The following is a 23920-nucleotide window of genomic DNA, read 5'->3' as shown; positions in this document are numbered from 1 at the left end:
CTTGAATGTAACTCGACACCCTTGCCTCATTTAGTATGCGCGGTTCTATGAATATGCAAATGAGCCCCGCCTCCACTCACTCACTCAGCTCAGAGATCCACTGGTTGACGATCACACGTTGATCTGATTGGTTACAAGGTAGTTTGTGACGTCAGAAACACCAGCGATTTCAAAGCGTGTTTTTGAGACTGTCTTTGGTTCACTGCAGTTTTAAGGAGGAAATACTCAGCAATGCTGTCGACTTATGAATTTACACATGCTTTGTCTTAAAGCAGATTAAAAACACCACATAGACATATAAACAGCATTATATGTCCAAAAGGGGACTCAAAAGTGTCTGCCAAATGCATAAATGAGCATCACTTGTTTCTTCTCTAGATGACGTCGGCCACTCCCACTTCTTCTCATGGCCCCGCCCCTCAGAAGGTCTGCCACTCCCAGACTCAGACAGACGTTCTGAAGCCTCTGCTCGGAGGGGTGGGGCCTGGGAGTCAGGTGACACGCAGGAGGCGGGTCTTATCCAAGGATGGGCGGAGCAACGTGCGTGTAGAGCATGGGAGGGGGCGTGGCGCTCTTTACCTGCGTGACCCCTGGACGACCTTTGTGGACATGCAGTGGAGGTACAAACTGATTCTGTTCAGCGCCACGTTTGTGGGCACCTGGTTCGCCTTCGGACTGCTGTGGTACTTGCTGGCTTTGGTGCACGGAGACCTACTGGGTAAGAGTTGGTTGATTATGATTTGACTTTTCTAACTTTAGTTAGTGTGTAATGTTGCTGTTTGAGCATAAACAACATCTGCAAAGTTACGACGCTCAAAGTTCAAAGCAAAGGGAGATATTTGCTTTTAAAGAAATCATTTTTAAGGACTACAACAAACGGCTGGTAGAGATTACACCACATTCCTCACGGGTTAGTGACATCACCAACGCTAGAATTTACATAAACTCCGCCCCCCTGAACGCGATTTATAGATTATCAAGACAGAATATGCTAATCAATGACTAGAAGATAACTACACATCAGCTTCATAAACTCATCAACTAACCATTCAGAAATGTCCTGTTGCTTCTACATGTTGTCTCTTCTTCTTGAGTCTCTCCATCATTGTCTGACACCGGTTTGAACATAAAAGGCTAAAAGTTGTTAAAATGTTCAGTGTGTGTGAGGTAACTGAAGCTGCTAACACACACACACACACACACACACACACACACACACACACACACACACACACACAGGAGCTGTTGAAGCTCCACCCCCTGTGCCGGGAGCAGCAGCTCATTTGCATTTAAAGGAACAGACACAAAACGGCGTGTTTTTGCTCAACCTCAAAAAGTGAGAATTTCAACATGCTACATAAAAATATCTGTGGGGTATTTTGAGCTAAAACTTCACATACACACTCTGGGGACATCAGAGACTTATTTTACATCTTGTGAAAGGGCATTATACTGTAGGAGCCCATTAGATGCTAGAGAAAAACAGATATGTCTTCATGGAGGTTTTAAAGTCAGAAGAAAGCCTAATGTGTTCCGGCAAATCATTCCACAGACGCGGTGCAGAAACAGAGAAGGCAAAAGGAAATATGTAAAATATTGTGGAGCCATAACCCCTATACACATTTAATAAAACCTTAAATTTAACACGGTACTCAACCGGCAACCAGTGAAGCCAGAACTTTCTCTAGTTCCAGTAAGAAGCCTGGCAGTGTTTTGCTGTAGGTGGGATAAAGAGGACTGAGCCACACCTTGAGTTACAGTAATCCAGCCTAGAGGAAAAAAAAGCATGATTCACCGTCTCAAAACCCTTCGCTGATAAAAACACTTTGAATTTTGCAATGGATCTGAGATGATAAAAGACATCATCATCCTTTAACAATGTAGGCCGTTATCAAAAATCACATCACAATTTCTAGCATGATCATGAGAATTCAGAGATAAAGGACCCAGATTTTAATTGTTTTAGACTTAGTTAGCTACATCTCACCTCCGAAAGAGAGTTGAGTCCAACAAAAAGTGCATGCCATAATTCCCCACATGTTTCAAAGGGAGGTAGAACTGGGTTTCATCCACATGAAAATGATGAGGATCTGCTTCCCTGTCATTGGTAACGATATGCTAATGAAACATCTAACTTAAAGGGAGCAAATAAAATGAAAACAAAAGCGGGCCCAAAACCGACCCCTGAGGTACAGTACACCACAAGTTAATGATATAAAGGCATACACATAGAACTTTATACATTTCTATTATTCAAATCATGTAAAATGTTAGGCTGCATAGATCAGGTCAGCCGGAGCCGGGAACACTTCCCATAAATCCTTATGTACTCGTTACATCATAAGAAGAATGGCGTCTGCGCTAATATTAGTCTCTCTGTTTATCAGAGGTTTACCGCAGTCTGCCGGACCCAGATCTGATGAAGGACCTGCGCCTGGACACACTCACACACACACACATGTCTGGTGCACTATCTTTGTGAGGACTCTCCATAGACGTAATGGTTTTTATACTGTACAAACTGTCAAGTCAAGTCAAGTCAACTTTATTTATATAGTGCTTTTCACAATACAGATTGTATCAAAGCAGCTTCACAGTATTAAATAAAATAGTAAATCAGTGTTTGTTTCTAGTGTAACGTCCACGTTTAGTAATGCTGATCAATAGCACTGTTGAATCGATTAATCAAATTAAGTATCCCCAACTGAGCAAGCCAAAGGCAACAGTGGCAAGGAACCGAAAAACTCCATCAGGTGACCTAATGGAGAAAAAAAACCTTGGGAGAACCCAGGCTCAGTCGGGGGCCAGTTCTCCTCTGGCGTTTATGAACTAGAGGCCAGATTAAACTGTAAGATTAAAAGTATTATATGAATGCCTGGCTGAAGAGATGCGTCTTTAATCTAGTTTTAAACTGGGAGAGCGAGTCTGAGCAACGAACAGTATCAGGAAGGCTATTCCAGAGTTTTGGAGCTAAATGTGAAAATGCTCTCCCTCCTTTGGTGGATCTGGATATCCTAGGTATGACCAAAAGCCTTGAATTTAGTGATCTTAAAGAGCGCGATGGATTATAGGGCGATAGAAGATCCGTTAAATAGACTGGAGCTAAGCCGTTTAGGGCTTTATAAGTCAGTAGCAATACCTTGTAATTAATACGGGACTTTATAGGTAACCAATGTAGTGATGATAAAATTGGTGTTATATGGTCAAATTTTCTTGATCTAGTAAGAACTCTAGCGGCGCCATTTTGGACTAACTGTAGCTTGTTTATTGAGGATGCAGGACAACCAGCTAATAACGCATTACAGTAATCTAGTCTCGAGGTCATGAACGCATGAACTAACTTTTCTGCATCAGAAACTGATAGCATATTACGTAACTTAGCAATGTTTCTAAGGTGGAAAAAGGCTGTTCTTGTAACATATGAAATATGATTTTCAAAAGACAAGTTACAATCTAATATAACACCCAGGTCTTTTACTGTAGAGGATAAAGTAACAGGACATCCTACTATGTTAAAGTTGTATTGTGAGTGGTTTTGTGGGTGGTTTTTTGAACCGATAAGTATTACCTCTGTCTTATCTGGATTTAATAAAAGAAAATTGCGCGTCATCCAATCTTTTATATCTTTAACACACTCTGTCAATTTGGATAATTTAGCGTTTTCATCCGGCCGTGATGAAATATAGATTTGAGTGTCATCAGCATAACAATGGAAACTAATTCCATGTTTCCTTATAATATTTCCAAGTGGCAGCATATATATTGAGAATAATAGAGGGCCTAACACAGATCCCTGCGGCACTCCATAGTTTACTGGAGTTATGATCGATTTTTCTCCATTCAAATAGACAAAATGGTATCGGTCAGATAGGTATGATCTGAACCAGCTTAATGCTTGTCCTTGAACACCGGTATAGTTTTGTAGTCGATCTAAGAGTATTATGTGATCTATAGTATCGAACGCAGCACTAAGATCAAGTAAAACTAGTATTGAGATACAGCCTTGGTCAGAAGCTAAGAGTAAATCATTTGTGATTTTAACTGTATATTCTATCCCCTTACACTGCCCCTATCCCTAAACCTACCCATCACAGGAGACATTCTGCATTTTTACATTTTCAAAAAAACTAATTCTGTATGATTTATAAGCTTTTGTACCCATGGGGACCTCAATTTAGGTCCCCACGGTGACACGGGTCCCCATGAGTCTGTGTGCATTCAGGTTTAAGTCCCCACCGGTGTAGAAAAACATGTCCACACACACACACACACACACACACACACACACACACACACCAGATCTGATGAAGGACCTGCGCCTGGACACGCACACGCACACACGCACACGCACACACATGCACACGCGCACACGCACACACGCACGCACACACGCACGCACACGCACGCACGCACGCACACACGCACACACACACACACACACACACACACACACACACCAGATCTGATGAAGGACCTGCGCCTGGACACACACACACACACACACACACACACACACACACACACACACACACACACACACATACAGGTAAGCATGACTTATAAGGACAATTTCTTCGAACCAGATAAAAGGTGGTTTAGGGGGTGTATGACTTCCTTTTATGCTAGAGCTTTCAAATAAAAATGAAAATGCTTTTAAAAATCATGGCTTCAAAACTCAAACTCTATTATTTATTTACACCTTATAAAACTAGATACATGGCACCCTGATTTTTTGCTGACTTACAAGGACATGTGTCCTAGAAGACAAAAACCAGGATTATGAGGACAAATGGATTACAAGGACTATGTGATGTCACAATGACATCACAGCTCATTAACATATACAAAGAAACATGACTACACACTGCACTGCAAAGACAGATGGGTTTACTGGGACTATGACGTGTCTCAAGATTAACCATATCCATCGACTAAACCTTTTCATCAATTTCTCCAAAGTTGAATACAGTTTTTTACAATCACTTTGCTACTATTTTCAGAACCTTGATGTCATTTTTCAAAACTCTAGACACAAAACTCAAAACGGTTATCACTTGTAACACAGGCTATCTAATGTTCAAAACACTGCATTGTGCATTCACATCTTTAAAGAAATCTTGCACTTGCACAATCATTGGTTCAAAAAACTAATTTACTGTGAAATACCGTTGAGACATAACTATAGATCACCCACACACAAGCAACTGATAGTTTCATTGTGTCATTGTTCGTACAATCATTAAATATTGTAGAACAAAATAGGTGATACAGGTTTCATTATGGCACTACATGTACAGTAAATGCATCTCTGTAAAGGCACTGCAGTAGTAGAGAGAATACTACAGACTCAGTGGAATCATTGAACAAAGTTTGTAATATATTGATGCAAAACACTACAGTACAATCACAACATAGGTTTATTTGAATCAAAGCAAAAAATAATAAGCTATGAAATAGAAAAGAAAAGACAGTACTGTAAAACATCAAATGCAGTGTTCCTCAACTTGCTTGCTTGTACTGTAAGAAACAGAACAGGAGTGATGATCTATACAGTGCAGTGCTGTCAATACTGTACATAGTCTGAAAAGGTGGTACAGTGTTTGGGACCATAGACACAGTGTCTGATGAAGCAGTATGATCAAATATTAGGCTACATCCATGGATATTGTAGTCTAATTGGTTCATGCTCCATGCTAATTGGTGACAATGAATATCGTTATCTTGAAACTTTCATGATTTAGTAAACATGGAAGATTGTTTGTCTGTTTCCATACAACTATGCATTAAGAGTAATGCTACAGTTACTTATCATTTTGAGCAGTTGTATCAATTGATAGTTAGATCAATGTAAGGAAATGAATAGACACTCATTTGAAATGTAATGTGTGAATTGCCTTTTGAAATAGTAGTACTTTGATGTTAAGTTGTGTCATATTGAACAGGTGATTTTTGTTGAATGAACAAATGATCTAAGTTTTATGTGTATTGTATCCAAGCAATTGAGAAAAGGGTTAGAGTTTTGAAAAATGTGCATTTTGATCATTGGTTGTGAGTTTTGTGTCTAGAGTTGTGAAAAATGACATCAAGGTTCTGAAAATAGTAACAAAGTGATTGTAAAAAACTGTAAATTACCTCCTCAGCTGATCTGCTATGTTGGCTAATTAAGATTATTTAATATAAAGCACTGACGAGTAGCAGAGAAAATATACCAAATTGACTAGAAACTCAATATAAAATACAGATCTTTTTGTATTTCATGAACAGCACTCATGCACTTTCATACTGACTTCTCCTTTTGGCTGTTATACCTCTGTTTCTCACAAAATCCCTAATGTTTTGTACTGACCGGTTTTGTAGCATGCTCTTCAGCAGATTTGCATTGAAGACACTCAGATTTTGTGGCCAAATGGCCTTTGGCTATGTGGATTTTAAAATGCCGCATCATGCAGCAACTTCTGCTTTTGACCATATTCTTTTCTTCCCACGATGTTCAACACTTTCAGTCACTAAAAACAAGAAAGATAAAAACAAGAAAACATTGCAATGTGAAATGTTTTATATTAAAAAAACCAGTTACAAGTTACAAACATTTACAATTTAGTTCACAAAATGCATGTAACTTTGATAATACATGCATTTCTGACATTTTATGAACAAAAATAGACTAGAATGTAAGGTTTGCTAAGTTGTAAATGGCTAAAATTAGGGCTGTAACGATTTGAAACCACCCAGAGTTATCCTTCCCTTCCAGATCCAATGTTACCACATCTTTAAATTACTATTGGGCAATTCCAGCGTTATGAGTGGGACATTTGGAGTCAAACCATGAAATATAAGTGATCAGAAAATGCACTTAAAGGTACACTATGTAACTTTTTTTTGCCGCTAGGGGTCGCTAACCTCTTACAATAACAAAGGCGTAGGTTGATGATACATTACGTGGAATCATGGATCTTGTCGTCAAGCTGATGGATTAATAATGTTTATGGATGAGTGAATACGTTGATGTTTTTAACATGACTGTGGAGTGAAGCAGGGCACGATTGCTAATAAGAGACAAATATCAGCGCCACACGCGCGTCCCGCGGATATAAAGGACTGAGGACATTTCATTCTACCAAACTACTGAAGTAGTTTGAACCAAGTGCTGAATTACTACTCACACAAGTCAGTTTATTAGACGTATGAAACTTGTGAGGAAACGTCCTTGTGTTCTCGTTTTACGTCATCATAACCATAGATATCATATAAAGCAGGGATCAGCAACTCCGGTCCTGGAGGGCCACTGTCCTGCAGAGTTTAGCTTCAGCCCTGATAAAAACTCACCTGCCTGTATCTATCTAGTAATCCTGAAAACACTGATTGCCTTGTTCAGGTGTGTTTAATTAGGGTTGGAGCTAAACTCTGCAGGACAGTGGCCCTCCAGGACCGGAGTTGCTGATCCCTGATATAAAGGCTAGATGTCTTAAGGCGGAGTCACTTCCGGCATCACCGGCGGCCATCTTACTACAGGGCTCTGTGAATTAAGGTGAGTGATCAGCACGCACACAAATCCTCTTATCTCGGTGAAATCTTGACGGATTTACAATTTTCTACCGATTTTCAAACGGTTTGGTTTCTTACAAACGTCATTACCGTGGCTATAATTCTTTCATATGGAAGTCCATTTGTATAATTTTTCATATGTATGCAGTATAATAGCTACATCTCTGACGTTTATAACAAACCAAACCGTTTGAAAATCGGTAGAAAATTGAGCAAGTTATGGTTATTTAAAAGTACATGCACCATGTTATGAGTGAGCGAGCACCCTGTCGTAAGATGGCCGCCATGTGCGGACGTCGACCTCCATTGGCCAGCAGCGCGGACGAGACATCTAGCCTTTATTTGATATCTATGATCATAACCGTCGAAGTTCAGACCCAATTCTCAAGAACGCAAGTACAGAGGACGCATGAAAGAACCCGGATGTGTTCTTGATACCGAGGATGCATCGAATGCAGACTTGAGCTAGTACTCGCCTGGTATCCCAGAAGTCATTGCGGCCGGTTCCGAGTTCGTTCTTCCAAAGAAGCTTGGCAAGACCGGTCTCCACGAGAACACAAGTCCGTTCTCTGCGTTCTTGGAATTGAGAAACAGCCACTGTGTGCGCGCCGCCGCTGCCACCGCGCTCTAATCCTCACACGAAGAAGAAGCATGGCGGAAGGAGGAACGCTGCCGACAATTTATCCCCCTTCAAAAAGGGTAAAGTCAGAGGTTTGGAAATATTTTGGGTTCCAAAAAAATGCAGAGGGATTGCTGATCGAAGACGGGTTCCCTTTGTGTAAAACATGTGGACGGAAAGTGGCTGCTAAACACGGGAACACGTCTAACATGTTCGCTCATATTCGCGACAACCATCCACTGCAATTCAGGGAGATAAAGGTAAGACACTTCATTTCTCATGCTGAATACCACATAAAACAACTATTTGAAAGACAGGATGGCAAAATTACGTTAACTTATTTCCATTTGCTGCATGTAGCTTGCTTCCACGTAACGTTAGTTTAAGAGTTAGCATGAACTCCACTTGCGTCTCGTATTTTAACAGCAAAATACAATACTCAGCTAAAAGTAAGTTCTGTAATTAATAATGGAAGTTAGGCAGAATAATTTGATTTTAAGTTAAAAAAGGAATGCAACACAATCATACATTTTCACACAGTGCGATTAACCTTATACATGTTTACAAGAGAGTACAAGTAAAGTGCAGAACTTAAGCTCATCATCGTGTGTTTTCTATTACTAAAATCTAGTATGAAATGACAGATGCATTTAGTTGAAAGTTGGAACTTGGGTTATTTTTAATCTAAAAACAAAAAAACGAAAATTTACTTTGCTTGTATTCTCTGTCTGAACAGCATCTTTTATTTAAATGATCAGAGGTATGAAGTAATATTTTTCATTCCTATTTTACAGAGTGGCCATGCATCTAGCAGTGCTGGTTCATCTTCAGCTGAAGCCATCGTCCAGCGTCAGGCTTCATATGGACCTTCATCCCATCGGGCCAAGGAAACCAATCATGCCATGGCATACTGTATTGCTAAAGACATGATCCCCATTTACACAGTAGCAAAACCAGGATTTCTGAAACTGATGAAGACAACAGTTCCACTTTACAAAGTTCCCTCACAGAAGTTTTTCTCTAAGACAGAATTACCCAAAATGTTGAACAGTCTAAAAGAGGATGTTGGCAAGCGTATAGCTCAGGGAAAATGGTATGCAGCAACTACTGACCGATGGACCAGCAGTGGAGGAAGTGGTCATCCATACATCAGCTTCACCATCCACTAGTGGTGCAACGGGTCATCATTGATCCGTGATCCGTTCGGATCAATATCTTCGGTTCGGCACACACGTGATCCGCGGATTGATTTATGAAAAAAAAGAGAGTGAGGTCTGCGGTCTTGGCCATTAGTTGATTTACTTGTTTTTGTGGAGGTAATACGTTGTCAAATATGTTTAAACTTAAATAAACTACCTATACAAGTAGTTATGTCTCTTTGTATTAATTTGTCCTGTTATTGACGTAATGCGCAACCAGATGTTCAAATAGTTCGAATATATGTGTTTTTTTAAAGGGAATATTCAAACGTCATTTTTGAGCAATTCTGACAGCCCTATATGACAGTGGAAACACATCAAGCATTGGTCCATATTTAAAGGAAGGAGATATGCCTTTTTATGTTGCACTTTAAGCTGTTTTTCATTAATTATGTTAAAAAGAAGATATTATGCCTTGTGCACTTTAAGTTGATTTTATATTGTAATTTAATAATTTAAAAGTGTTAATAAACAAAAAAAAATGTTTTTTTTTGCTGATCCGAAAAATGATCCGATCCGTGACTCTGATCCGAGAAAGGATCCGAACCGTGAGTTTTTTGATCCGTTGCACCCCTACCATCCACTACCTCACAGATTGGAAACTTCAATCAAACTGCCTGGAAACGCAGTTCTTTCCAGAAGACCACACTGCTGACAATATCAGTGAATTTTTTGATAACATGTTGCAGGAGTGGGGCATCAACAAAGAGTTTTTTGTCAGTATTACAACTGATAATGCTACAAACATGAAAAAGGCATCCGAGAGTGACACCACCACCTTTCCCGGCCAGTGGTTTGGGTGTTTTGGCCACAACTTGAATCTGGCCATTTCTAAAGCTCTGAGAAACCAGAGGGTGGACACAGCTGTCCGAAGCTGTCGACATTTGGTGCAGGGATTTTCAAGAAGCTGGAAGAGAAGAAGAGAGCTCAGAAATAAACAAGAGGCCTTAAATGTCCCTCAGAGGTCACTCATCCATGACGTAGTCACTAGATGGGGATCGACAGGCAGTCTGTGCTGTACTGGCGCATGGCATTTGATGCCAAAGGATGCAGATATTGCAGTCATTGAACAAGTCTTGCAAATCCTTCAACCACTCAGTGCTTTTACTGATGCTTTGGCTTCAGAGAGCAGAGTAAGTGGCCGGTGCTAAGTCACATCATCTCAGACATTCTTGAGGTAAAAAATGAAGACAGTGCCCTCACCATAGACCTGAAGAGGGTAATGAAGTCAGATCTTGAATCCAGGTACAGTGTTGATGCAAAGAAGGTTCGATGATCCCCGGTTTAAGGGAAAAGTTTCTTTGCATTCCTGCAACAAGTGTTCCTTCAGAGAGGGTATGTAGTGCCAGTGGACATATCCTCTCACCTCAGCGTGCAAAGCGAACGTGAACATGCTCACATTTTTGCACTTTAATCTCGAGGACTAAAATATGCCAGGCAGCCCAGAAGAGATACCAGGAATTGGTTGAAAATGTTTATTGTTGATTCTTTAAAGTTGTTTTTTGCTCTTAACCCTTGTGTGGTGTTCATATTTTTGTTACTCAGCCTGTGTTTGTGGGTCTGGTGGACCCGCTGCATTTTTGGGTTTTTAATTCAACACAATCAAAAATGTTATGTTAAAATACTCAACAGATGTTTACTTCATCCCAATTACAAGCAATATAAACAGCATATATGGTTAATATTTTCTCTTTACCTTTGTTAGATCACATTTAAGAATTGCAACCTCGTGTGGGAATGGCAGGAGTAGAAACACAAAACTCACTCTTGCACTCTTTCACACTTACACACAATCTCTCTCTCACACGCACACACACACACACACACACACACACACCCACAACACACACACAAAACACACACCCACACACATACACATGCACATACACACACACACACTCACTTGGATATGTGGTGTACGGTCACTCTCCATAGGCATAATGGTTTTTCTAATGTACAAACTGTATAATCTACCCCCCTACACTAACCCTACCACTAAACCTGACAATCATAGAAAACTTTTTTCAAAAAACACCATTTAGTATGTTTTAGTATGAGGACACAGATGTCGTCATAAACCATGTTTACGTTGTAATACCCATGTCATTATACACATTTGTGTCCTCATAAACCATATACAAGAACACACACACACTAACAGCAGGCCCTGACAGGAGGAGGACAGAGTAAAGGTACACAGGACCTACAATTTCCACAGTTTTATTAGACCCGGGTCCAGTGGACCCGAACATCCTGTGTGTAATATAAATGTGTAGGGTGTGTTTTCATTAAAAATGTGTTCTGATATATATTCCTCACAGAAAATGAGCCAAGGCCAATGAGTCTCAGTTTGAAAAAATAATTAATTGTATTATTTTTCTTTTGATAAAAAATGAAAACGGGTCCAACAGACCCGAACACCATACAAGGGTTAAATAAAAACATATAACAAATGTTGTTCTTTTGCAGTTTGCACATTCACTTTGATATAACTGCTCAGTTTACTTTTATATTGTGTATTGTTTTATTTATATTTATTTGTATTTAAATGTTTGAAGTACGTTTAGTTAATTAAAAAGTTATTGAAGTTACTAAGTGGACGAAACTGAATTTTTTTTTTTTTACCTGTTTCTCTTGTAAAATTACAATATCGTGATAATACCGTATACCGTGATAAAAGCTCAATCAATTAATCGCAGCATGAAAATGTGAAACCGGCACATGCCTATTTAGCAGACGCTTTTATCCAAAGCGACTTACAAATGAGAACAATAGAAGCAGTTAAACTAACAGTAGGACAACAATATGCAAGTGCTTTGACCCTTCTCAGTTTGATCTAATGCAGTTTTTTTTTTATAGAGCAGAATGGAATAGAGTAGTAGAGAAAGTGTTAGTATTACTGGATCAAGTGCTGTCGAAAAAGAAGTGTCTTCAGCCGGTTCTTTAAAGTGGACTCGAAAGGTCCGAGAAAGAGATTGTGTGCCTCTTTGAGATGGCACCACAAGACGTCGTTCGCATGCAGAACTCAAGTTCCTGAAAGTTAAAGGGAGTTTAGGGTGCAAATATTAAAAAGAGGATAACACGGTGTAGGCAACACCGATTTTTGTCGTTGTTCTCTGTATTGACAGCACTCCAAATGTACAAAAAAATGAGCTCAATGTTAAAATTGACCGGAGTTCTCCTTTAATAACTAATGATTTTTACAGCGGAAGTGAATCAATCAAAACTAACTTTATCTGGACAATAACTTTATTCTAGAGCTGCTGTAAAGCCTGTTACTGTAATCTCCTGTTATCACTGTAAAGCTGCTGTGAAACTCTATATGGTTAAAGCGCTGTATAAATGGAGACTCGACTTGACTACAGTGTTGGCTCCAACGAAACTGAACCCCTGTGTAATCGAGGTGTGTGTGTGTGTGTCTTGCGTTCCTTCCTCCAGAGTTTGATCCTCCAGCGAACCACAGTGTGTGTGTGATGCAGATGCAAACGCTGACGGGCGCGTTTCTCTTCTCCCTGGAGACTCAGACCACCATCGGCTACGGGTACCGGTGCATCACTGAAGACTGTCCGTCTGCCATCGTCCTGCTCATCATCCAGCTCCTCATCACCACCGCCATGGAGATCTTCATCACCGGAACCTTCCTCGCCAAGGTGACACACTTTTACACGCCGTCCTGGAGCCACAGAGATGGTGAACGTGATTTCACCGAGAACAACGTGATCCTGAATCAAGATCTGTTGTGTATCCTGGTCCTGGAACAACATTCCAATCAGCTAATCAGATTTGATGGACAAGTTTACATTTTATTGTCAAGATTAGGCTCACATCAGCAGTGTTGGGGAAAGTTACTTTGAAAAGAAATGCATTACAATATTGCGTTACTCCCTTTAAAAAGTAACTTATTGCATTACTTAGTTACTTTTTTAGAAAAGTAATGCGTTACATTACTTTTTTTTCACCTGGGCTTGGCTTGTTTTGTTTTGTTTTATAAGAAAAAAGTTATATTTTTGGGCAAATGTGAAAAAAGTGAATAATAAGCCTCAAGCTGATGGAAATGCAGATTCACTGCTGTACGGTAGAGGGCGCCGCTCAACCTTTCAGCTTCAGGGGAAAGAAGTTTAACACTTAATTTACCAATTAAAAAACAAAGAAATCTATAATCGTTTTTGCTTATGGCTTAACTGAGTCAGTAGCAAGAACATTGATCAATAAAGTGAGATTAAATGAATAAAAATATATGTTTTATTTAACATATTTCTGCATTTCACTGATTTTATTAAATTTGAGGAATATTTAATATTTTTTTGTGCAGGTTAGATGAGTAAATGCATGCTCACATTTAGTCTAGAACTACAATAACCATCATGGGACTTAGATTTGTCTCAACATGGGAACAGGAGAGCTGTCAGTCAATAAATGGGTATTTATTTGAAAAAGTTACTTTAAAATGTAAAAGTAATGCGTTACTTGTAATGAGTTACCCCCAACACTGGTTAGGACTACATTTTCAGACAGGAATATTGTTCCAGGAACATGTCAAAATCCCGGTGAACTGAAAAAGAGACTGTGGGAGCAAACACCTGGAACATAGAAAACATGCAGCTCACATTTATGCATAAAAAATAAAGTCTTTATTATACAATATGGATTGTTTCAAAGCAGCTTCACAGTAATAAACAGCAAAATAGTGTTAATGTTCAAAATTCATACATTATGAAATGAAATTTCAGGTGTAATATACAAGAGCCAAAAGTAATGTCCGGCCTAGGAAAATTGTAATCTTCAAACTTTATTCAAATATTATAAAAAAAATGTGTTAAAGATTTTGTCAAGCATGTTGCGTAGCCGTGCTTGGAGTCCATTGTTTTATTTGTGATAATAACGCAATGAAACATGTTACGTGATGTAATTTTTTGGCAGAGAAATCATGAACGCATGCAAAAACAAGAGTGAACTAACAAAATATTAATAACTGACTATGCTGTAGTCAATGTTTGCTCTTTCCTGTTAGCTTTTTGTTTTTCTATGCATTTCGTTTTTGCATTGTGAAATAAAACCTGTAGTTTACCTTTTTAGCCAAATAATTTTGTTAGATAATACCGTAACCAAGTTTAGTGGGTTTTTTTTCTTCTCTCAAAATTAAAATATTATCATCATATTTTAATCGAACTTGTAAGGTCATTAAAAACAAATATCCCTCCGGACATATTTTTTGGACACATTTACATTATTTTCATCACAATTAAGCACATTTAACCCCAAAGTTCTCATTTTTGCTGTGCATCCAGATGTGTTTATTATTTAAATATGTATATTTTGGGGTTAGATATGACCCAGATATGTTTGTGACAGGCTTAATTATGTTCACCTGCTGCATGTTTCTTCTCTCTCTCTCTCTCTCTCTCTCTCTCTCTCTCTCTCTCTCTCTCTCTCTCTCTCTCTCTCTCTCTCTCTCTCTCTCTCTCTCTCTCTCTCTCTCTCTCTCTCTCTCTCTCACTGTCTCTCTCTCTCACTGTCTACCTCTCTCTCTCTCTCTCCTCTCTCTCTCTCTCTCTCCTTAGGTGGCTCGGCCGAAGAAACGTGGTGGGACGATTCGGTTCAGTCAGCACGCAGTAATAGCCGATCATGACGGCCGACCGTGTCTCATGATACGAGTTGCCAACATGCGCAAAAGCCTGTTGCTGGGCTGCCAGGTAACCGGAAGACAGAGTTATCACTTTTATCAAGGTCACCAGTTAATGATTCATTTATTTAAAGCCACACCGTGGACTTTGTGACCTAAAGAGTTGACGCATACGAGTTATTTTAAATGATTCCTCAGGCCAATATACAGCGTTTGACACTATTAATGCTCCGAGCGGGGCTGCCCTCTTGAAATACCGCCTATGTAAGTTTGGAGGAGACGGACCGTCGTTGAACAGGTCATGTGACCTGGAGAACGTATCGCTTTACGGCCGTCACGTGACCATAGGCTCTGATATACTGTCTTCTAGACTTTTGCGACAGTGCTGCGGCGCTTGTGGCCTCTAGGTGGCGCTCGACGTGAAAGTTCCAGGGCTAGTGCCCCTAGCGCCCGCAAAAGTTCCGCGGTGTGGCTTTAATGATTTTTCACACAACCAGAGAACACAGAAGAGAATACATATTTGCTCATGGACACTCAGCTGTGGATGCCATTTTTCTTTGTTAAAGGGGGGGTGAAATGCTATTTCATGCATACTGAGTTTTTTACACTGGTAAAGAGTTGGATTCCCATGCTAAACATGGACAAAGTTTCAAAAACTAAGTTGTACGTTTGAAGGAGTATTTTTGTTCCAAAAATACTCCTTCCGGTTTGTCACAAGTTTCGGAAAGTTTTTTTCGAGTATGGGTATGTCTTACGTAAGATTGCGGAATTTCCTTATATGGGTCCTAAGGGCACTTCTCTGGTAAGATCGCGGGTGCGCGCGCACTCGTAGAACAGAGCAAGAGAGTGAAAGCAGTTCGCCATCAAAGCGCCCTGCCCGGCTTTTGGGAAGTCAATGTCACCAAAGAAGTGTGTTTTTGGTTGCCAGGGCAAGACAACCCTGCACAGATTCCCAAAGAACCCAGCGTTAAGGAACCAGTGGATGGAGTTTGTTTTCCTGAGCATAAACGGAGTTGTTGTTCCCTGCATTTCGACGATGATTGTTTTATAAACAAAGCCCAGATCGGCGGATTTGCAGATCGTCTAATGCTTAAGGATCGAGCAGTCACAATGATAAAGGTTTGCGGTCGTGCGTTGGAACGGTGAGTAAAGATTTACACTGTTGGTTCTGTTGAACAAATGTCTCTGTGTGTTGTTAGCTCGGCGCGTTAGCACAGCTTTAGCTCCGCCCACACGGCCCGCCCCCAGCCGCTCGTTTTTTTCCGGAAAGACTCGGTACAGCCAATCTTGCAATTAAAAATATAATAAAACTAAAGAATTTTTGGAGATATGAAGGATGCAACACTACTCTATAGGTACTCAAGATTAACAGGAGATTGAGTGAAAATGAGCATTTCACCCCCCCTTTAAAATATAAGCTACACGTAGGAATTCTAATAGGCATAAACATATTGATTTAACTGTGTTTATACTTTTATGTTTTGAATAGATTACATTTATAATGAAAATTTCTCTCTTTTTGCATTCATTTCTGCAATGCATCTTAGATTGCATTCATCACAAAGGACACATGCAGTGCTCTACTAGAGGCAGGATAATTAGGACGTCTTACATTTTAGAACTGGCTTCACACAATATTACAAATAAAAATGAAGGTTCCAAAATGGGGTTTTCATAGTGATGCAACTTTTGGTTCTTCTATTGCATGATCAGTTCTCTAAAGAACCATTTCTCCTGTATAAAGAAACTATAGTGCAATTTTTTAAGAGTTTGAAGAGAACCTTATTGGTTCTATGGATGTTCAGCGTTCTTATGGAACCATAAATGCCGATAAAGAACCTTTTTTAAGAGTGTAAGAGAACTTTATTGGTTCTATGGATGTTAAACATTCTTCATGGAACCATCAATGCCGATAAAGAACCTTTTTTAAGAGTGTAAGAGAACTTAATTGGTTCTATATAAAGAACCTTTTTTAAGAGTGTAAGAGAACTTTATTGGTTCTATGGATGTTAAACGTTCTTCATAGAACCATCAATGCCGATAAAGAACCTGTTTTAAGAGTGTAAAGAGAACTTTATTGGTTCTATGGATGTTAAACATTCTTCATGGAACCATCAATGCCGATAAAGAACCTTTATTAAGAGTGTAAGAGAACTTTATTGGTTCTATATAAAGAACCTTTATTAAGAGTGTAAGAGAACTTTATTGGTTCTATATAAAGAACCTTTATTAAGAGTGTAAGAGAACTTTATTGGTTCTATATAAAGAACCTTTATTAAGAGTGTAAGAGAACTTTATTGGTTCTATGGATGTTAAACATTCTTCATGGAACCATCAATGCCGATAAAGAACCTTTATTAAGAGTGTAAAGAGAACTTTATTGGTTCTATGGATGTTAAACATTCTTCATAGAACCATCAATGCCGATAAAGAACCTTTATTAAGAGTGTAAGAGAACTTTATTGGTTCTATATAAAGAACCTTTATTAAGAGTGTAAGAGAACTTTATTGGTTCTATGGATGTAAAACGTTATTCATAGAACCATCAATGCCGATAAAGAACCTTTTTTAAGAGTGTAAGAGAACTTTATTGGTTCTATGGATGTTAAACATTCTTCATGGAACCATCAATGCCGATAAAGAACCTTTTTTAAGAGTGTAAGAGAACTTTATTGGTTCTATATAAAGAACCTTTATTAAGAGTGTAAGAGAACTTTATTGGTTCTATGGATGTTAAACGTTCTTCATGGAACCATCTATGCCGATAAAGAACCTTTTTTAAGAGTGTAAGAGAACTTTATTGGTTCTATGGATGTTAAACATTCTTCATGGAACCATCTATGCCGATAAAGAACCTTTTTTAAGAGTGTAAGAGAACTTTATTGGTTCTATGGATGTTAAACATTCTTCATGGAACCATCAATGCCGATAAAGAACCTTTTTTAAGAGTGTAAGAGAACTTTATTGGTTCTATATAAAGAACCTTTATTAAGAGTGTAAGAGAACTTTATTGGTTCTATGGATGTTAAACGTTCTTCATAGAACCATCAATGCCGATAAAGAACCTTTTTTAAGAGTATAAAGAGAACTTTATTGGTTCTATGGATGTTAAACGTTCTTCATGGAACCATCTATGCCGATAAAGAACCTTTTTTAAGAGTGTAAGAGAACTTTATTGGTTCTATGGATGTTAAACATTCTTTATGGAACCAACAATGCCGATAAAGAACCTATTTTAAGAGTGTAAAGAGAACCTTATTGGTTAAACGGATGTTAAAGGTTCTTCGTGGCACCATCAATGCAGACAAAGAACCTTTATTTTTGAGAGTGCATGTAAATCTCCAGATGTTGCATTAATACGCCATATTAAAAGACAGCTCACTGGGTCTAGAAGTGAAATATTGAGAGTTCTTTGCAGACAAATGTGATTTTTCTCCAGGTGACAGGGAAGCTCTTACAGCCGTGTGTGCCGAAGGAGGGAGAGACGGTGCGTTTGGACCAGAAGAACGTGAGCTTCAGCGTGGACACGGAGAGCGAGAGCCCGTTCCTCATCCTCCCCCTCACCTTCTACCACACCATCGATGACGAGAGCCCACTGCGAGCCTGGGCCAACACGGGTACAGATCACAATCCAAAAACACCATACGTGACCCTGGATCACAAAACCAGTCACGAGTCGCACGGGTATATTAGCGGCAATAGCCAACAATACATTGTACGGGTCAAAATTATCGATTTTTCTTTTATGCCGAAAATGATTAGTATATTAAGTAAATATCATGTTCCATGAAGATATTTTGTACATTTCCTACTGTAAATAAATAAAACATTTATTTTTGTGAGTGGATGCTGCACAATCGTCAACATAAATGAAGAACTTTAAAGGAGATTTTCTCAATGTTTCATTTTTTTTGCACCCTCAGATTCCAGATGTTCAATAGTTGTGTCTCGGCCAAATATGGTCCTATCCTAACAAACCATACATCATTGGAAAGCTTATTTATTCAGCTTCCAGAGGATGTATAAATCTTGATCCATGTGACTGGTTTTGGGGTCCAGGGTCACACATGTACAGAAACTTCAGAAACCCTCGGCAGGGCTATAGCCACCATAGACATTGAGAGGGACATGGAAAGATGCAAGTAGCTAAACGTTAGATTTTTTTACATCTGTTTTACGACCAACAGTAATGCAAACTACCTAGCTTTATGAAATTTCATCGTTTTAAATTGAAATATTTGTCATGGAACGCACACGCAAACAGGTAAGATCCAAGTGCAGGTTATTTAAGGGTAAGTCCAGGCAGGCAAAAGGTCAAAATCCATACAAGGCAATCCAAAAACAATAAACAAACAAGAAACAAACGTGACAGACTTCCAAAAGCAGTGTGACATTCAACACGGACTCCATGACAGTGACTGAACAAACAGGTTATAAATACACAGATACTAACAAGGTGAGGGGAAACAGCTGCGTGCAATGATCAATGATAAAACAGACAAGGATGATGGGAAATGTAGTTCATGAGTGAATGACACCGTGGGGGAAGAGGACCTCTAGTGGTTACCCGGGGATACACAAAACCAGACACTGTGACAATATTCTATCATTTACATGATTCATAATTATGGATTGTGTCGACGCAGCAAGAAACGTTTTGCGTTTTCAACATATTAGACACAAATAAGTGTGAATGTGTGCATGTTTTAAAAGGAAAATTGTATTCTGCACATAACACTTTTTTTGGCAGGTAAACTAAAATGTAGCATACTACTTTTATTCAAGTTAAAGAAACTAATGGTTGGTAATCTAACTCATTAGCATTAATAAACATGAGTTTCCCATGGAGTACCCCAAGGTTCTGTTCTGGGTCCACTTCTATTTTTTATCTACATGCTTCCTTTTGGTCAGATCATCTGGCGACATGGTTTTAATTTCCACAGTTATGCTAATGATACACAAATCTATCTTTCTGCTCAACCAAATTCTGTTTTTCCTCCCCCTTCCATTACATCCTGCCTATATGATCCCAAAATATGGATGCTTAATAACTTCTTAAAGGAGTAGTTCATTTTAAAATGAAAATTAGCCCATGATTTACTCACCCTCAAGTCATCCTAGGTGTATATGAGTTTCTTCTTTCAGGCGAATATAATTATTATATTAAAAAATGTCCTGGCTCTTCCAAGCTTTATAATGGCAGTGAATGGCTGTTTCTATTTTGAAGTCCATAAAAGTGCATCTATCCATCATAAAAGTGCATCTATCCATCATAAAAGTGCATCTGTCCATCATAAAGTGCATCTGTCCATCATAAAGTGCATCTGTCCATCATAAAAGTGCATCTGTCCATCATAAAAGATCTATCCATCATAAAAGTGTATCTATCCATCACACTTTTATCATGGACAGATGCACTTTTATGATGGACAGATGCACTTTATGATGGACAGATGCACTTTTATCATGGACAGATGCACCTTTATGATGGACAGATGCACTTTATGATGGACAGATGCACTTTTATGATGGACAGATGCACCTTTATGATGGATAGATGCACTTTTATGATGGACAGATGCACTTTATGATGGACAGATGCACTTTTATGATGGACAGATGCACTTTATCATGGACAGATGCACTTTATGATGGACAGATGCACCTTTATGATGGACAGATGCACCTTTATGATGGACAGATGCACTTTATGATGGACAGATGCACTTTTATCATGGACAGATGCACCTTTATGATGAACAGATGCACTTTTATGATGGACAGATGCACTTTATGATGGACAGATGCACTTTATCATGGACAGATGCACTTTATGATGGACAGATGCACCTTTATGATGGACAGATGCACCTTTATGATGGACAGATGCACCTTTATGATGGACAGATGCACTTTATGATGGACAGATGCACTTTTATCATGGACAGATGCACCTTTATGATGAACAGATGCACTTTTATGATGGACAGATGCACCTTTATGATGGACAGATGCACTTTATGATGGATAGATGCACTTTTATGATGGACAGATGCACTTTTATGATGGACAGATGCACTTTTATGATGGATAGATGCACTTTTATCATGGACAGATGCACCTTTATGATGAACAGATGCACTTTATGATGGACAGATGCACTTTATGATGGATAGATCTTTTATGATGGACAGATGCACTTTTATCATGGACAGATGCACCTTTATGATGGACAGATGCACCTTTATGATGGATAGATGCACTTTTATGATGATATATACACTTTTATGATGGATAGATGCACTTTTGTGATTTATGATGGATAGATGCACTTTTATGATGGATAGATGCACTTTTTGAGCTTCAAACTGTTGGTTGCAATCCACTGCCATTATAAAGCTCAGAAGCGTCAAGGTGTTTATTAATATGCTATAACTCCAATAGTATTCGTCTGATAGAAGAAAGTCATATACACCTAGGATGACTTGAGGGAGAGTAAATCATGGGCTAATTTTCTTTTTAATGTGAACTATTCCTTTAAAACTGAATATTAAAAAAAACAGAAATTCCGAATCATTCTGACAGAGATGCGTTTCCTCCTCTCATCAGGTGGAGGATGGACAGAACCTGATCCGGCTGATTTTGAGCTGCTGATTATGATGATCTCCACAGTAGAACCGACATCGGCCACCTGTCAGGTGCGAACCTCATACCTGCCCGAGGAGATCCTGTGGGGATACGAGTTCCCGCCCATCGTCTCGCTCTCGTCGATGGGAAAATACGTAGCGGACCTCGCATACTTCGACAAAGTGGTGAAAACCAAGACCCCGCCCCTTTTTAATCAGACTCCGCCCCCTTTCAAACAGACCCCGCCCAGTGGCACACGTGAAACGGACCCGGAGAAGATGCGTCTGGAGCAAAGCTACCGAGAGGGAAGCGATGAGACACAGAGCGTTCGCATTAGTAACGTATGAAATACATAATCTATCTCCGATAAATATAGAATGATTTGATGCGTTGATAATCTTCAGCGCCGCGCTTGAACCAGAATTTTTGCATACAGGCATAAACTGCGTAGCATTACACCAATGTCCTTAAAATCAATTAATTGAAGTTATTGGTAACACTTTACAATAGGTTCATTAGTTAATGTATTAACTGACATGAACTAACCATGAGCAATACATTTGTTACTGTATTTGTTAATCTTTGTTAATGTTAGTTAATAATAATCCAGCTGTTCATTGTTTGTTCATGTTAGTTCACAGTGCATTAACTAATGTTAACAAATACAACCTTTGATTTTAATAATGTATTATTAAATGTTGAAATGAATATTAACTAAGATTAATAAATGCTGTAGAAGTATTGTTCATTCTTAGTTCATGTTAACAAAGGTAGTTAATAACTATATTGTAAAAGTGTTACCAAGTTATTAATATTGCATGAACAGCATCAGCCCAATAAGATGCACAGTTATTAACGTAGCATAGGCTGAATAGGAGAATTGATTACTTTGTATATATTGCTAGTTGACATTTGGAAAGTGTAAATATAGCGTAATGTGCTTTTTAAATTTTACAGACTGTCACACCACAAAGGCCACTGGAAATAAACTAGAGATTAAAAAGGTAAAATGTTTATAAATATGTTACAGGATAATCACTAACACTTTATTATGGAAGCTTGTTTCCGCCACAGAATAAAAAAGGTAATTGCGACTTTTTATCTCCCAATTATGACTTTTTTCTTTAGAACTGCATGTTTATATCACGCAATTCTGACTTTATAACACAATTGCGACTTTACATCACGCAATTTTGACTTTATAACACAATTGCGACTTTATATCACGCAATTCTGACTTTATAACACAATTGCGACTTTATATCACGCAATTTTGACTTTATAACACAATTGCGACTTTATATCACGCAATTCTATTTCTGACTTTATAACACAATTGCGACTTAATATCACGCAATTTTGACTTTATAACACAATTGCGACTTTATATCACGCAATTCTGACTTTATAACACAATTGCGACTTTATATCACGCAATTTTGACTTTATAACACAATTGCGACTTTATATCACGCAATTCTATTTCTGACTTTATAACACAATTGCGACTTAATATCACGCAATTCTAACTTTATAACACAATCGCGACTTTATATCACGCAATTTTGACTTTATAACACAATTGCGACTTTATTTCACGCAATTCTATTTCTGACTTTATAACACAATTGCGACTTAATATCACGCAATTCTGACTTTATAACACAATCGCGACTTTATATCACGCAATTCTGACTTTATAACACAATTGCGACTTAATATCACGCAATTTTGACTTTATAACACAATTGCGACTTTATTTCACGCAATTCTATTTCTGACTTTATAACACAATTGCGACTTAATCACGCAATTCTGACTTTATAACACAATCGCGACTTTATATCACGCAATTCTGACTTTATAACACAATCGCGACTTTATATCACGCAATTCTGACTTTATAACACAATTGCGACTTAATATCACGCAATTTTGACTTTATAACACAATTGCGACTTTATATCACGCAATTTTGACTTTATAACACAATTGCGACTTTATATCACGCCATTTTGACTTTATAACACAATTGTGACTATATCACGCAATATTGACTTTATAACACAATTGCGACTTTATATCACGCAATTCTGACTTTATAACACAATCGCGACTTTATATCACGCAATTTTGACTTTATAACACAATTGCGACTTTATATCACGCAATATTGACTTTATAACACAATTGCGACTTTATATCACGCAATTTTGTAATGTAAACTCACAATTGTTAGATAAAAAGATGCAATTACCTTTTAAAACGTTTTATTCTGTGGTGGAAACAAGCTTCCATACATTATTC

The 23920-nt window shown here is 38.5% G+C and overlaps 1 protein-coding gene across 1 annotated transcript; it reads left to right on the top strand.

Moving 5' to 3' along the window:
- Window positions 1–378: 378 nt before the first annotated feature.
- Window positions 379–21960, top strand: kcnj10b (potassium inwardly rectifying channel subfamily J member 10b; the record flags this gene model as incomplete). Its single annotated transcript, XM_081375581.1, has 5 exons — window positions 379–718; window positions 12802–13013; window positions 14925–15056; window positions 18426–18603; window positions 21596–21960. 5 exons carry the CDS (start codon window positions 379–381, stop codon window positions 21958–21960), a joined length of 1227 nt encoding a protein of 408 aa, XP_081231707.1.
- Window positions 21961–23920: the final 1960 nt, after the last annotated feature.

Source organism: Scardinius erythrophthalmus (assembly GCF_964197995.2).
Source record: "Scardinius erythrophthalmus genome assembly, chromosome: 9".
Classification (NCBI taxonomy): domain Eukaryota; kingdom Metazoa; phylum Chordata; class Actinopteri; order Cypriniformes; family Leuciscidae; genus Scardinius; species Scardinius erythrophthalmus.
The sequence above is the reverse complement of the archived record's forward strand: the minus strand, read 5'-3'. Positions and strand labels throughout refer to the sequence as shown.